The sequence below is a fragment of the Mus pahari genome, chromosome 5, assembly GCF_900095145.1.
Source record: "Mus pahari chromosome 5, PAHARI_EIJ_v1.1, whole genome shotgun sequence".
Taxonomy (NCBI): Eukaryota; Metazoa; Chordata; class Mammalia; order Rodentia; family Muridae; genus Mus; species Mus pahari.
The window spans coordinates 99,958,468-99,973,429 of NC_034594.1; the positions used below are offsets into that span (position 1 = coordinate 99,958,468).

Here is a 14,962-nt window from a genome sequence, read left to right on the forward strand (position 1 = left end):
AACTCACTCTGTAGACCAGGCTGGCCTCGAACTCAGAAATCCACCTGCCTCTGCCTCCCAAGTGCTGGGATTAAAGGCATGTGCCACCACAAGGACACGCCCGGCCCAAGGAAATCTTACAAGGACATTTTATTGGGGCTTGCTTACGGGTTCAGAGGTTTAGTCTATTATTATCAAAGCGGGAGCATGGCAGCATCCAGGCAGGCACGGTGCAGGAGGAGCTGAGAGTTCTACAACTTCATCTGAAGGCTGCTAGCAGAAGACTGTCTTACAGGCAGCTAGGACGAGAGTCTTAAAGCCCAACTAACAGTGACTCACTTCAACAAGGCTACACCTTCTAATAGTGCCACTCCCTGGGCCAAGCACATACAAACCATCAGACACATCTTATCTCCAAATCTTGGAGATGGAAATTTCATTAGAGAAGTTTTTTTTTTTTTAAAGATCTTCAGCATGAGCAGTCTTCCTTGGAATAAATCTAAATTCTCAGTAGCCTTTTGCTTGCTTTGTTTTAATGCCATAGATTTCCCAAAGAAATTAAAAAATAATAGTGTTGATTAAATTTTTATGCATTTAGTGGTTTGGAGGAGTTTTGTTGTTTTTGTTTTTTTTAATGAGATCGAGAATCTCTCCATAGCATTGGCTAATCTAGATCTTGATATGTAAACTAAGCTGTCCTCAAATTCAGAGCTCTGACTGTCTCTGCTCCTAAGTGCGAGGACTAAAGGTGTGATCCTGTCTTCATATATTTAGTTTTTAGGTTATCAACTTGATATAAAGTTCAGAAACGGGCTGGTGAGATGGCTCAGTAGGTAAGAGCACCCGACTGCTCTTCCGAAGGTCCGGAGTTCAAATTCCAGCAACCACATGGTGGCTCATAACCACCCGTAACAAGATCTGATGTCCTCTTCTGGAGTGTCTGAAGACAGCTACAGTGTACTTACACATAATAAATAAATAAATAAATAAATAAATAAATAAATAAATAAATAAATAAATAAATAAATAAATAAATCTTTGTTAAAAAAAAAGTTCAGAAACCATTTAGTAGTCTCTTTAATATAAAGGAAGTAGTCAAGGCATCTTCATGGTTAAACTTGAAAGAACAAAGACATCTCCACAAATGTCATACAAAGAAATGCAAATAAATGAGACTTATTTTTGTAAAAGCAGATTTACATATTCAAAGCATGAGAAATACAGAAAATTTTCAGCTTTGTTGATAAATAACAAATCCCAAAAGCTATACAAAAAGAAGGAAAATAGTTCTGCATGCATGACACAAATGATATAAGAGCATATATTGTTAAAACCTAATCAAATACCTCACATACCCATACAGTTTCTGTCATGTTCCACAACATTGAGTAATGTCCTGCATCTATACTGCAGAGCTCAACAAGCCAATTACATCAAAACAATTTTTGTAACAAAAAACTATTAGGATTAAAATAAGGACTTCAGAGTCAACTGAGATGTAATAATTTCTGGGTAAAATAAATCTTTTCTTTTAATAAAAGGAGTAATCACAAAAGTATATGTTTAAACACTCTTATGCTAGCCCTCTCAATTTGAGAGAATTGACAGAATTGGCAGGTGATCATCAACCATTTATTTGTGAGAAATATAGAGACAACAACTTGGAGGGATTGCTCTGATGAGAGCATGTAGGGAAGGAGCATTCCTTGCCATCCCAGAAGCAGTGCCTCGTCTCCAGCTCACCCAGTGTGTGTAGCTTACCTTCACTGCTTTCGCAGTTTCCAAGGACTGTTCAGGAGGGATTCCTACTTCTCGGTCTCGCAGCAGTTGCTGAATAAAATATGTTATATCTCTTCCTGCGATTGGAATGTGTTTAATACAGCTGCCGATAACATATCCTTCAGCCTACGTATAAGGAGAAAAAAGTGTCAAATTTACTTTGGTGTTCCCAAGATAGTAAGCTGCTTAGTGGGGAAAGCATTTGCTCCAAGTCCTGAAAACTAGAGTTTAATCCCTACAACCTACATAAAGGAGCAAGGAGAAAACCAATTCCACTCACAGGCCCAGGCAGCACAAGCATTCTCACCTCATTCCCGCATAGTAATTTTTAAAAATTGTATTTCTAAAAATTGATTAGAAAAATTAAGATCCATTTCTTAGCCAGCTGTGACAAGATAGCTAAAGTCGCAGCACCTACAAGGCTGTGGTAGGATTCAAGGTGTCTTCATCTACCATTGCCTCCAGACAGTGTATCTGACTCAACAGAAACTTGCTGTTTTTAGCTAGGCCACTGGGTTCTTGAAACTATACCATGCCTCTGCCTCCCACTACTGTGATTAGGTATGTACAGCTATGACCTGCTTTTCATGTGGGTACTAGAGATCTGAACACAGGTCTTCATACAGAAGAGAACAAACTTTCTCACCCACCATGTCTTCATCAGCCCCACAACAATTATTTTAGATATCACAAAGGGGGGGGAAATAGCTAGCAAATGATTTATACAAAGTCATTAAATGTTAGGTACATCCTAATATGATATTAAAGACACCTAAAGGTTAAACAAAAGGGGATATATCCACAAAGTAAACTGAGACTTGGCAATATAAAGAAGCATATATGCTATACCATGGACAATTTCAAAAACATAAGTTAAGTGAACACAGCCTGTCATAAAGACCAGAGTATATAATTCCTTTTCTATGAAGTTGCTGGACAGGCAAACTACTCACACAGAAAGCTTGTGGCTAACAGATATCATGTACACCATATTTGGAAGCTGTCATTTGCTACTTGAGCTCACTAAGAACTTTTCCTCTTGTGTGCCCTTATTTTCCTCCTAAATGACCCATGATGCCAGCTGAGACTGTCAGCACAGATTATTCTGCCCCTTCCTAGGTCTTTAAATGAAATCACATTTGGGGTTGATCATGCCTTATGTACTGTGTGAGGTCCACAACACTGTTCTCAGCTCTTTGACCTTTACCGGTTACAAACATAGCTATGATTTGGAGCCACAGTATGATAAGGAGTTGGCATTTGCCTCCTTTTAGCACTGCTGATGCTCTTAAGATCTTCGAGATCCTCATGTAGCCCGTGATGGTAGTAGCCCAGGAAGAGCTTCCAGTCTTGTAAAGGTCTCATCAGTTCCTACCATTTACCTCCAGGTATACTATTTCACATCCTCTTTAGCAATTTTCTGTACGTACCACAGGAATGACATGAGTGACTCCGTCTCCACTGTCTATTACTGTACCCGTCAGCGTCCGCTCTCCTACTTGTCTTGAGGTCCAGGATGCAGCTAAGGCAAGAACAGCCTAGAAGGTAAGGCAGACAAAAATAAACTGTTAAAGAGTTGCTAGGTGTGAAGTCTATAGAAGTAACCTGTGATGACACTGTATACAGCTTATGGGCCTCTTACTGCATCAGGATACTTAGAAAGTTCAGACTTTAAAAGGAACGCTCTCTTCCTAGAGCCATAAGCAAGAGTGACACAAACATGTATGTAACATGCATAGTACTACCTTGCTCAAGCTTAAATACCAGACTATCACAAACTACCACGATATCCTGTCATTACCATGAGCCAGCAAGCACTACTTTTTTTTCTTTTTCTTATTATTTTTTATTAGATATTTTCTTTATTTACATTTCTATTTATTTATTTTTTTTTCTTTATTTACATTTCAAATGCTATCCCAAAAGTTCCCTACACCCCCCCCCCAAGCCCCTGCTCCCCTACCCACCCACTCCCACTACTTGGCCCTGGCATTCCCCTGTGCTGGGTCATATAAAGTTTGCAAGACCAAGGGGCCTCTCTTCCCAATGATGGCTGATTAGGCCATCTTCTGCTACATATGCAGCTAGAGACTCGAGCTCAGGGGGTACTGGTTAGTTCATATCGTTGTTGCACCTACAGGGTTGCAGCCCCCTTCAGGTCCTTGGGTACTTTCTCTAGCTCCTCCATTGGGGACCCTGTGTTCCATCCAATAGCAGACTGTGAGCATCCACTTCTGTGTTTGCCAGGCACTGGCATAGCCTCACAAGAGGCCACAATATCAGGGTCCCTTCAGCAGAATCTTGCTGGCATGAGCATTAGTATCTGGGTTTGGTGGCTGATGATGGGATGGATTCCCGGATGGGGTAGTCCCTGGATAGTCCATCCTTTCATCTTAGCTCTAAATTTTGTCTCTGTACCTATATCCTTTCATGGGTATTTTGTTCCTTATTCTAAGGAAGAATGAAGTATCCACACGATGGTCATCCTTCTTGTTTTTCCTGTGTTTTGCAAAATGTATCTTGGGTATTCTAAGTTTCTGGGCTAATATCCGCCTATCAGTGAGTGCATATCTAGTGACTTCTTTTGTGATTGGGTTACCTCACTAAGGATGATATCCTCCAGATACATCCATTTGCCCAAGAATTTCATAAATTCATTGTTTTTAATAGCTGAGTAGTACTCCATTGTGTAAAGCAAGCACGACTCTTAAAAACTCAGAACTCAGAAGTTCCTAAATGCAATCTGCAGCTAGCACTGTATACAAGTACCTTAACTGAAAAGGCCATATACACTTCCAGACACCGTGAGTTAACTAGAAAACCAGTGATACCACTTTCCTACCAAGAATCTCATCATGACTGATACAAAACAACTCTTTCCAGGGTGGGGGTAGGGGTGGGAATGGGGGTAACTTTTTGTTTGTTTGTTTGTTTTTGTTTTTTTGGTTTTTCGAGACAGGATTTCTCTGTATAGCCCTGGATGTCCTGGAACTCACTCTGTAGACCAGGCTGGCCTCGAACTCAGAAATCCGCCTGCCTCTGCCTCCCAAGTGCTGGGATTAAAGGCGTGCTCCACCACGCCCAGCTGGGGGTAACTTTTGTAAACTGAGTATCATTTTTTAAAAAAGGTAATTTCTTAAAATTAAAATATATGAGTAGTAACTAAAAACAGATGATAAAACTGACTTTGCCCACTTATAATGTAATAATAAAAGGAACCAAGAGGTATTTAGTCCACCACCCTCCTTTAAAAACAAAATAACAACAAAACCAAAAACCAAAAAAACCTCCCAACAATCATGTGGCTTCAGACTCCTGAAATTGCAATCATGGCTTATCACCCCACAACAACAACAACAACAAAATCATTTCAATAATACAATGACTGCTTACCACCACACAATATTTTTAAAGGTTTAACAATGAAGAGTTTCACGTATGTTAAAAGGAAAAAAAAAAAAAGAAAATTTTGAGATTTCATTTTGAAATATACTCTTTTGGTAAAAAACGTCTTGTGATCATTTTCTACAAGTCTTTTATAAACAATTAGGAACCCAAACTAGAATATGTATATATTAATATGCCGACCAGGTTACACTGACTTTGCACACCAAAGAAAGGAACAAATACTACTAAATGAGCAATGAGAAGCACTGAGAAGTTAGGCGAAGCACAGCCATACCGTGTCTAAACTGTCATCTCAGGAAAACAGGGTGTGATTCAAAGTATACTAAAGCTTTCTAGGAAAAGAGATACGCATGGTTTAGGAGAAAATGAAACCTGGATAAAATGTAAAAGTCAAGCTTAAATAAGCATCAGCCACTTACCTGCACAGCAATGTACAAGCCTGGAACATTGAAGGACTCAAACATTATTTCAGCAGTATATTCCCTGTTTTCTGGAGTATTCAGTGGAGGTTCAGTCTATTGAATGATATTTTAAATAGATAGATCAGGTAACTTCGAACTTTATAGGCAATTTCTAAAGGGGAAGTAATTTATAAAATAATTTGAAAGGCACTAAACGTATTAAGTAGAAATATACAAAGACTACAGGAAGACTGTAGAGTAAAAACAGACGTACACATATACAAAAATAGCATATTCGCAGTGTCTGTATGCTCCTTCCGCTTTGCTCTTTTGTTCCCTGTTTGTTTTGCCCCATGCTGGCTTGTTTGTTTTTAGATGCTTGTTTGTTATTTTAATGAGATAGAAACGAAAGGATATGGATTTGGGTGGGAAAGTTAGGAAGATCTTCTAGGAGCTGGGGGAAAGGAACTGTAATCAGAACACATTTATTATAATTTTTAGTATAATTGAAAATTTTATTTTCAATTAAAAAACTGAAGTGTTCAATATCATTACAAGTCACCACCAGGAAAATGCAAATTAAGACTAAATCAAGAACCATAATGACTAAAATTAAAAAAGAATAACAGGCTAGAATGCAGGAGCAATTCGATTACAATGCTGGATGAAGAGTCACCCTAGGCCAGAGTTCTATACCAGTTAAGTGTCTGCCCTGCAGCAGAGCAAATCCACAAAAGAGATGAGATTAAGTGTCTATAAGGACAAGAATGTTCAAAGAGCCAGACTGTCATACTTAACTGCATGACGTAAATTTTACTATAGCACATCTTATATGAATTCATCAGTGTAAAAACCAACTATAGGCAAGATTAATATCACTTGTAAAAAAAATTAAAATAGAATGACTTACTGGTTGCTTCTAGGGAATGAGGAGCATAAATTAACTAGAAAAGGTATTGATAATATGTTACTTACACAACTACAGTTGTTAAAACTAAAGGTGGGCCAATCACCTAATTCTGAAAAATTACTTTAGAGAAACACATCTATACTTACTGACTACATTAAGTATGGTCTATGGCTATTTCTATTTACAGAAGAGCTGGATAGCTGTAACAGAACCACGCTCTCATTTGGTTTCTTTAGTATCCATCCATCTGTCTGCCTGCCTACCTAGGTAGCTAGCTATCTAAACTATCTATCCCATCTATCTACATACCTACATACATATCTACCTCTATCTGGCCCTTTTTCTTTGGCCACACCTGGTCAAAATCTATAGAATGATTTAGTTTTGTGAATTTTTTTTTATAATAAATAAACTTTATATGAAAAAGAATATAAACAAATAATGAACTGTTTGATGATGGACAAACTAAGTGTTTAAGCATGAACACAGGGAATATACAGATTCTCATCTGTATATTTCTCATTTTGATGTGATTCAAAATCAAAACAGATTAACAGATGGATAAACCAATGCATGTCAAAACAATTGTGCTAAATGTAATTATACTGAAATGTTAATTATTACACATAGATTGTAGGCATATAGGTGTCCACAGTTATTTTCTTTTTACTTTACAGTCCAGCTACAAATAGTATTCACAAGGTACCATAATGAAACACTGAACACTGGATTAGCAAAACTCATACTCAAGTAAAAAAAGAAGACATAAAATATGATAGTCATTTTATGTTGTGAGATGATAAAAGGGGAAAAAAGGAAATGTTCACTTATTCTACTAGGAAGTTAGAAGTCCTTATCAAATAGTTTTAAAAAGCAAGTACGAGAAGCTGCTTCCCAGAGCCGCTCTATCTCACTAGGCACAGGCTCAGAAGCAACAGAGCCAAACAAATATGGAAGTGAGCCTCAGGACCTGAGCTGAAACCAAACTTTCTTCCCTCACATTATTTTGTCAGTGACAGAATAAAACAATTATTTTCAAGTGATAGCACAACGATTACATATTAATCATCAAAAGCATTTACAAGATTACACTTTAGTGCTTGGCCACATTGTTACTCTACCTGCAGCCAGCCGGTCTTAAGAATGAACCAGTTTTATGTAACAAAGTCTTGCAGACAAGACGACTTAAAGGATAAAGTATGCTTGCTAATTACACCAGAACATTAAAATGTTCCTCAAAAATTTTCCTAGTAGGCTAGGCATCAAGGCACAGGCCTGATAACCCAGCATTTGGGAAGGTAAGAAAGAATGATACTGAGTTTAAAGCCACCCTGAGCTTACACAAATCCCATCTAGAAAAAGGGGGAGTCTCCAATAAATCATAATGTGTACTTACCAAAAGAAAGTAATGATCTTCAGGTTCTGCCCTTAAATATTTAAAAATCACTTGCTCCATAAACCTTTCCATTAAGTCCCAGTCTTCAACTATACCATGGCGAATTGGCCACTATTAAAACAAAATTCACAAATTAAGTCTTATTAATGTTAAAAATTTGAACCAGAGACTATTAGCTCATTAGTAGATGCTAGAAAAAGATATATTTCTTTGTAACACAAGGTCATCCTGAGGCTTTACATGCTTAAGTAGAAATGTACATACTTAGAGAAATGAAATTATTTTTACAATATATATCCAGGTGGTTGAAACATAAGATGAATATTGTCAAAAATGTTAAACCTTATCCTAATTTTCTTAATCTTTAATTATTTGCTCATTAACTGATATCTGTTGTATATCTAACACAGTATACACTTGGTATCTTATATGGTGGCACACACTGTGTTAGCTACTAAGGAAGCTGAAACAGGAGGACTGCCTGAGCTCACAACTTCGAGAGTACTCTGGGCAACAGTGAAATGTCACCTCAAAATAATAATAGTAGCAAATCGGTAAATAAAAACATTGTTAAATATGTAATATTTAACACTAGAATAATAATTAAGGATTTAGGATTTACTTTAGAAAGCTATATAGGTTTGTGTTGAATCAATAAATTCTGGGTTATTAGTCAATCTACAAGTACATCTGTGAGGCTTAGAACTCACAAGGAAGGATACACAGGATACACACCACACCATGTGCTAGCCTACGTATGGTTTTCAACATCAGAGTGTACTGCACTACTTCATGACACTGTTTCTTTGAAAAATTGGGTTGCCAGCTGTTGCTATGTAAAAACCAAATACTGCACATATACTCCCAAATCCACTTTTACAGCAAGCAAGCAAGCAAGCAAGCAAGAAAGCAAGCAAGCAAGCAAGCAAGCAAGCAAGCAAGCGGGAGGGAGGGAGGGAGGGGGGGAAAGGAAAGGAAATAGTAAAATCTAATTCAATCCACTGTTAACAGATGTATGGGGCAAAGCATTCCAATGGGAACTGTTAACCATGAAGGAAAAGTCATTTCCTTCAACTTAAGTTGCCTTTTTATGTGATTACTATGGTGCTTGAACCTTGCTAGCTACCTACTTAATAAACAACTGTCACATACACTCTTTTTCAAAATCTAGGTGTCACTGAAAATGTTACTGACATTTTATACAAGGCACCAAGAAAGGTCCCGATTCTCTGTGACAGATTACCTTTCACACATTCGACACCTAAGCAGCAATAAAGGGGTAACTTAGCCACAGTGCTGTCCTGAGCACCCTTGGCTGCAATAAATACTTCAGAAGGCATGTGTGATGGTTTCAATATGCCTGACCCATGGGAAGTGGCTCTATTAGGACACGTGGGCTTTTTAGAATAGGTGTGGCCTTGTTAGAGGATGCGTGATACCTAGTGACACATGTTGAGGAGCTCTGAGGGCTCCTAGTGCTCAGGCTCTGCCCAGTTTGGAATCAGTGCTGCCTCCTGCCTACCTGTGGAACAGTCTCCTCCAGAACCATGTCTACCTGCCTGCCACCATGCTTCCCACAATGATAATAGACTGAAGCTCTGAAACTGTATGCCAGTTAAATGTTTGTCTTTATCAGAGTTGCCTTAGTCATGAAGTCTCTTTACAGCAATAGAAACCCAACCTAAGACAGCATGCTATTGTGTTTTGCAAAAGAACTTCACCTTGTCTAGTCCACCTACACTAACCACTCTGCTTATGTGACACTTCATAGTGTTGACTCTTCTGACCACACCAATCTCAGCGTTCCCTAGGCACCCTTCCCTTGAGCAGCAGGTAATACCTAATATCTTTTACAGATAAAGGAAAACTCAAGAGAGGAACTGAATCTACTTCACCAAATCTGTAAACTTCTACTATAATGTTAGCAATACTCCCTGTATTTATGTATACATGGTTGTCCCTCTGTGTGTTATATACATGTGAATGCAGATGCCTGAGAGTTCAGAAATAAAGTGTCTTATTCCCTGGGGCTGGAGTATCAGACAGTTATGAGCAGAGGGCCCTATGATAGAACTGTGAGCATTCATAGTCATGGGTCCATTTCTCTAGCGCCCACCTCATCCAATCCGTCATCTTGAATGCACTCCTCCAGCTTTCTCCAAGACCATGTTATGTACCCCTTTCAGTTTTCTAAGCAGAATTTAGCAGTAAATGTCTCTTCCATCTTACTTCTGCCTCTTATCCTTTCATCTCTTCCTCCCTAAGTCAAGAAATGATATCCCATCTGTTACTCTTTCTTGATCTACCATTCACAAAGCTAAATTCATCCAGCTCCATTATACTTCTAAAACAGTGCCTCAGCAGACATCTTATAGGATATTCCATGCAGTGTACCTCTGTTCCTCTCCACTCAAGCCTAATTAGTGCGCCTCCCAGGCTTCTCTCCTGCTGTAGACCCCCCTAGGTGACAACATTCACTGCCCAAAGTAACTGATGTCTTCCTTATCTCTTCCTATCCATCTTGTTTCTGAACTCCAAAGCCTGCACACTAGACTGTCTGGCAACATGTGAGCTGCCTCACAGGTACTTCTAATATACTATATATTCTCAAAAACTAAATTTTAGCATACTTCTGATGTAGATTTTTACATTTCTATGCCAACAATAAAAAATAAACAAGAAATGGTAGATCATGACAAATGTACACTAAAAATGCAATCAAAAGATCAGAATACAGGAAATGTAATAGACAATTGATTTCCCCCCTAAGTAAATAACCAAGAAATAAGGATAAAATACATACACAGAAAGAAGGAAGTCATAGGGCAGAAGACTCATGAGACTTAACTACTAAATCCAGTGGAAAGTCCTCATTTTAACCATGACCCAAACATTTACCAATTAGGAAACACTCAGAGAAATGTACTAAACTCTTAACTAAAACCATGAGATGCTGTTAACAGGCAAGTACTTTTAAATGAATGACTAGAAAATAATTGGGGAATGAAATAACAAAGTAAGGTCAGTTACAAGTTTGTAATTGCCAAAGCTGAGTGACAGGGAAGTGTGGGGTCAATATATTTTTCCTCTATTTTGATTTACTTTACTGTTGTTTTGAGACAAAGTCTCACTATGCAGCTCTCACTGGCCTGGTACTTGCTATACACAACTAGGATGGCCTCAAACTCACAGAGATCCTGCCTCTGCCTCTGCCTCTGCCTCTGCCTCTGGCTCCCAAGGGCTGGGATTAAAGGTGTGCATCACACACAGTCCTTTACTTTACTTTTAGCTTTGAGTTTTCCTGTATATTTAATGTACACATGTGAATGAACACACACACACACACACACACACACACACACACACACACACACACACTCTCACCCTTGTCAACTCTCTTCATCCCTACTAGCATTTGCCTTAGTCCAGCAGCTCTCAGCCTGTGAATTATGAACCCTTTGGGGGTTGAGTATCAGCTATCCTGCATATCAGGTATTTACATTACAATCCATAACTGTAGCAACAAAATATATGGTTGGGAATCATCACAACATGAGGAACTACTGTATTAAAGGGTCTCAGCATTAAGAAGGTTGAGAACTTCTGCCTTGGCCCAAGTCACAAGCATTCCTTGCCATACATCATTACTTCAGAAATATATGTGCCTCCCTCAAATAATTAATCTTCACTATTTGAGTACTACAATTTCTTTATAGCCATCCTCTCTCTAAACAAGGTTTACACTAACCCTGATGTGCTAATAGCTCCACTGCATCCATAAATAACTAAATTACAGAAAGTTAAGCCATAGGATGACAGCACAAAGCTAAAAAGAAACACAGCCAAAATTCAAATCCAAATAGAACTTATTGACACTGTTGATCAAGTATATCCATGAATGTTACCTGTGGGTGGAACTGGCTCTCATGAAGCCTCTGGGTTTCGGGCACATAAGCTATGCTGCTCCCTGTCTTCCTAACAAGCCGCCTTTTGTACTAGCTTCTGCCTAATCGCTGTCTGTACATCTTGCCCAACTCCAGACTCAGCTCAAGAATTTATCCCATAAGGACTGCTAAATCCCCAACTAGACTAACAACTTCCATGGTGTATGCCTACAACGCCCTCTCCTGTTTTCCTTTCCTTTTACTCACGTCATAATATTCCTGGGAGAGAAGCTGCTTCTTGCTACTTTCTTTTCAGCACAAAGCAAAACTGCAACGATTTATTTTTACACATGGTAGGGTAGTTATTAATTTAAAATTACAAAGGGAGAAAAGCACAAAGGAGGAAATGACTGCTTGAAAGTGTTTACCTTCCAAGGCTATAGCAGTGGCTGTGAACAAAGACACAGGAAGACCTGTGTTACAAGATTTGCTCTTACCTGGTACAATCAGCCACATAAATTCTCCAAGCTGCATAATGAAAACTACTTGCTTTGCTGTGTAAGTTCTATTTCAATCAAGAGACAGAAAGGGCAGGGAAGGAAAGAGGAAGAACAATATTCCCTCGTGGCTTAGAAGAAATGAATATCTGATCAAAGAAGGAAATCTCTCTAGATGTAGTAATATAGAGATGAAAGAACACTCATTCCCTACCGAGGGCCCTGAGAGGCAATAGGCACGGAAAAGTAAATCCACCCACTTCAATATGTTAAAGCTGAAGGGAAAGGAGACATTTTTACAGTTAGGAAGATGAGAGCAGAGCAAGGTATGGTTTTAAATTTGACTTTAAGCACCTTTAATCCTAGCACTCAAAGAGGCAGAAGCAGGCAAATCTCTGAATTCAAGACCAGCCTGGTCTACACAGTCAGCTCCAGGTGAGTTCCTGTCTCAAAAATTTTTAAGCAAAAACCCTGAAAACTCAATGTGAGAGAGACCGGCCTCCAGCTGACTAGAGGTGCCCTCTTAGGAACCTACCTTCGTTGCATATGTGGGCTTTTCTATTGCTTCATCGCCAATGAAGAAGTCTAGGTCATCCACGCCTTTCATCACCCTCCTCTGGGCTTGATCACCCACTTTTGCAGACTCTTTAATGGCAATACCTTTGAAGTAAGGTAATTAGATATCTTAACATTTTCATCTCTTCAAATGAAACAACTTTTAACTTGCCTTCTTCAATTGTAAAATGTTACTAAAAACGACAAATAAGCATGATCCAGAATACTTAAAACTCTCAAGTAATGAACAAAAACCGTAAGACAAAATGCCTTCCATACACCAATACCTCAGCTTCATCTCAGGGACAAGGCCTCACGTATAAACCCCCAAAATGTATTACTATGGGACTAGTTCAGCTCTATTTCCAAAAACTATTAAATCCATTTTGATTCTAATTCTGTGGCTGCATGCGTGTTACTAGGGTTTTAAGCATTATCAGGTATATACTTCCACCAAGCTATCTACCTAGCCTTTTCAAATTTTTTACTTTTGAGACACAACTCAATAAGTTATCCAGACAGTCTTAAACTTGGAACCTGCCTCCCTTAGCTTCCCAAATAATAAGAATTACAGTCCTTTGCTACCAATCCTTAGCTTAGCTCTGAATCCTGTTCTGCCAGAATGATGGCTGAGTGAGTAAAAGTACTTGTTCCACAAGTCTCATGACCTAAGTTCGATCCCCAGAACCCACATGATAGAAGGAGAGAACTGACTTGTAAGAAAGTCATTCTGACCTCTACATGCATGTTATGACAACTATGCAACCATACTCAATATACGTATAATAAGCTCAAAATAAAATTGTAATCTTATAAAGTCAATGTAAAGCTTAATGGATAATCAAGAAATTAAAGGTGAATAACACTAATCAATAAAAGGAGAAAAAGCTACAAAAGAACTTTTAAAAACAAGCCTTCTTTACATCTCTATTCTTATCCAATGGGGATCTACTAAATTTTAATCTTAAATACAAAAAGTAATCCCTTTAAATAATTTCAGAATTCTGTGTCTATTCCCAGAGGTAAAATCTACTGTGTACTTTTTGGAGCTGGAGATGGCTTAGTGATTAAGAGAGCAAACAGTTCACCCAGAGAACCCACATTTAGTTCTCAACACACAGATTAATTCACAACTGCCATAACTCCAGCTCTAGGGGATTGGATACTCTCCTGTGTCTCATATACACATATGGTACCCATATACACACATGGCAGTTACTCTCATACACACATGAATAAGAGTAAAACATTGTTTTGAAAGAAAAAAAAACAGCTATGTAGTCTAATTAGGTTTTAATTTTGTGAATTCAAATTAAGCATCTTCATTCATAATAATTATGCAAACAGCCTTAAGATGATGGAAATCAAAAATACAAAAATAACGCTGAGGATAATATATACCTTTACTAATAAAAATACCTGTAACAATCTAAATCTACTAAAACTGTTACAACTAGAAGGTTAACAAAAGCAGAAAAGAACAAAAGTTCCCAAAGACAATGTTAAACACAGCATGCTTATAGGGTGTCAGCAAACAGTGAGGCTGCTGAGTCAAGGACCACTGGCTTGTCACTGTGAAATATTGGCGTTTGCATCAGATGTCTACAAGATAGGTCTTGGGAACAGTAATGGTATCCTCCAGCCAAAGGAAGGTCACTTTAGCTGAACTGCTGGTACTAGAGTTGTGCTACTTAATAACCAGTTACAGATGCACATAGGTAGCAGCAATATCCTCAAAGCAGAAACTATTTAATTATCAATTCACTACTGGGTTTTGTTTTGTTTTCCTTAAAGAGATACTTAGCAGATTTGGTAAAGACCTAAAATGAATAGTTAAATGAGTTGGAAATAAGGTTCCATTTACAGGCAATCATGTTTCTAAATACCTGATTCTGATATAATAGCATGTCCGGTGACTTATTTTACTTTGACAATGAAATGAGGAAAACCTTTAAATCAGCTCAGCCATGGAGTAAAAGAAATACTTACATGATGGGATGATAAACTGGGGTTCTGTATTTCCAGCATATCCTAGTTTTGTATATCTGCAAAATAAAAATTTCATAAAATTTCACTAATCTCAATATGTATTCTGCAATTTTGTTAAAAAGTGAGTTTGTTGTATATACATATTCAGAAGTTTAGTTCATTCA

General features: G+C 38.1%; 1 protein-coding gene across 1 annotated transcript in view; it reads right to left on the reverse strand.

Annotated features, from left to right (window-relative positions):
- The window catches only part of Actr3 (actin related protein 3), a 43,721-nt gene that overhangs the window by 11,499 nt on the left and 17,260 nt on the right, over window positions 1-14,962 (reverse strand). Inside the window, exons 2-7 of the mRNA XM_021197370.1 lie at window positions 14,799-14,854; window positions 12,790-12,914; window positions 7,874-7,984; window positions 5,586-5,681; window positions 3,189-3,296; window positions 1,741-1,884 (exon numbers count right to left, since the gene is read on the reverse strand). Coding sequence (XP_021053029.1) covers window positions 1,741-1,884; window positions 3,189-3,296; window positions 5,586-5,681; window positions 7,874-7,984; window positions 12,790-12,914; window positions 14,799-14,854 — 640 coding nt within the window. The remainder of the gene's footprint in view (window positions 1-1,740; window positions 1,885-3,188; window positions 3,297-5,585; window positions 5,682-7,873; window positions 7,985-12,789; window positions 12,915-14,798; window positions 14,855-14,962) is intronic.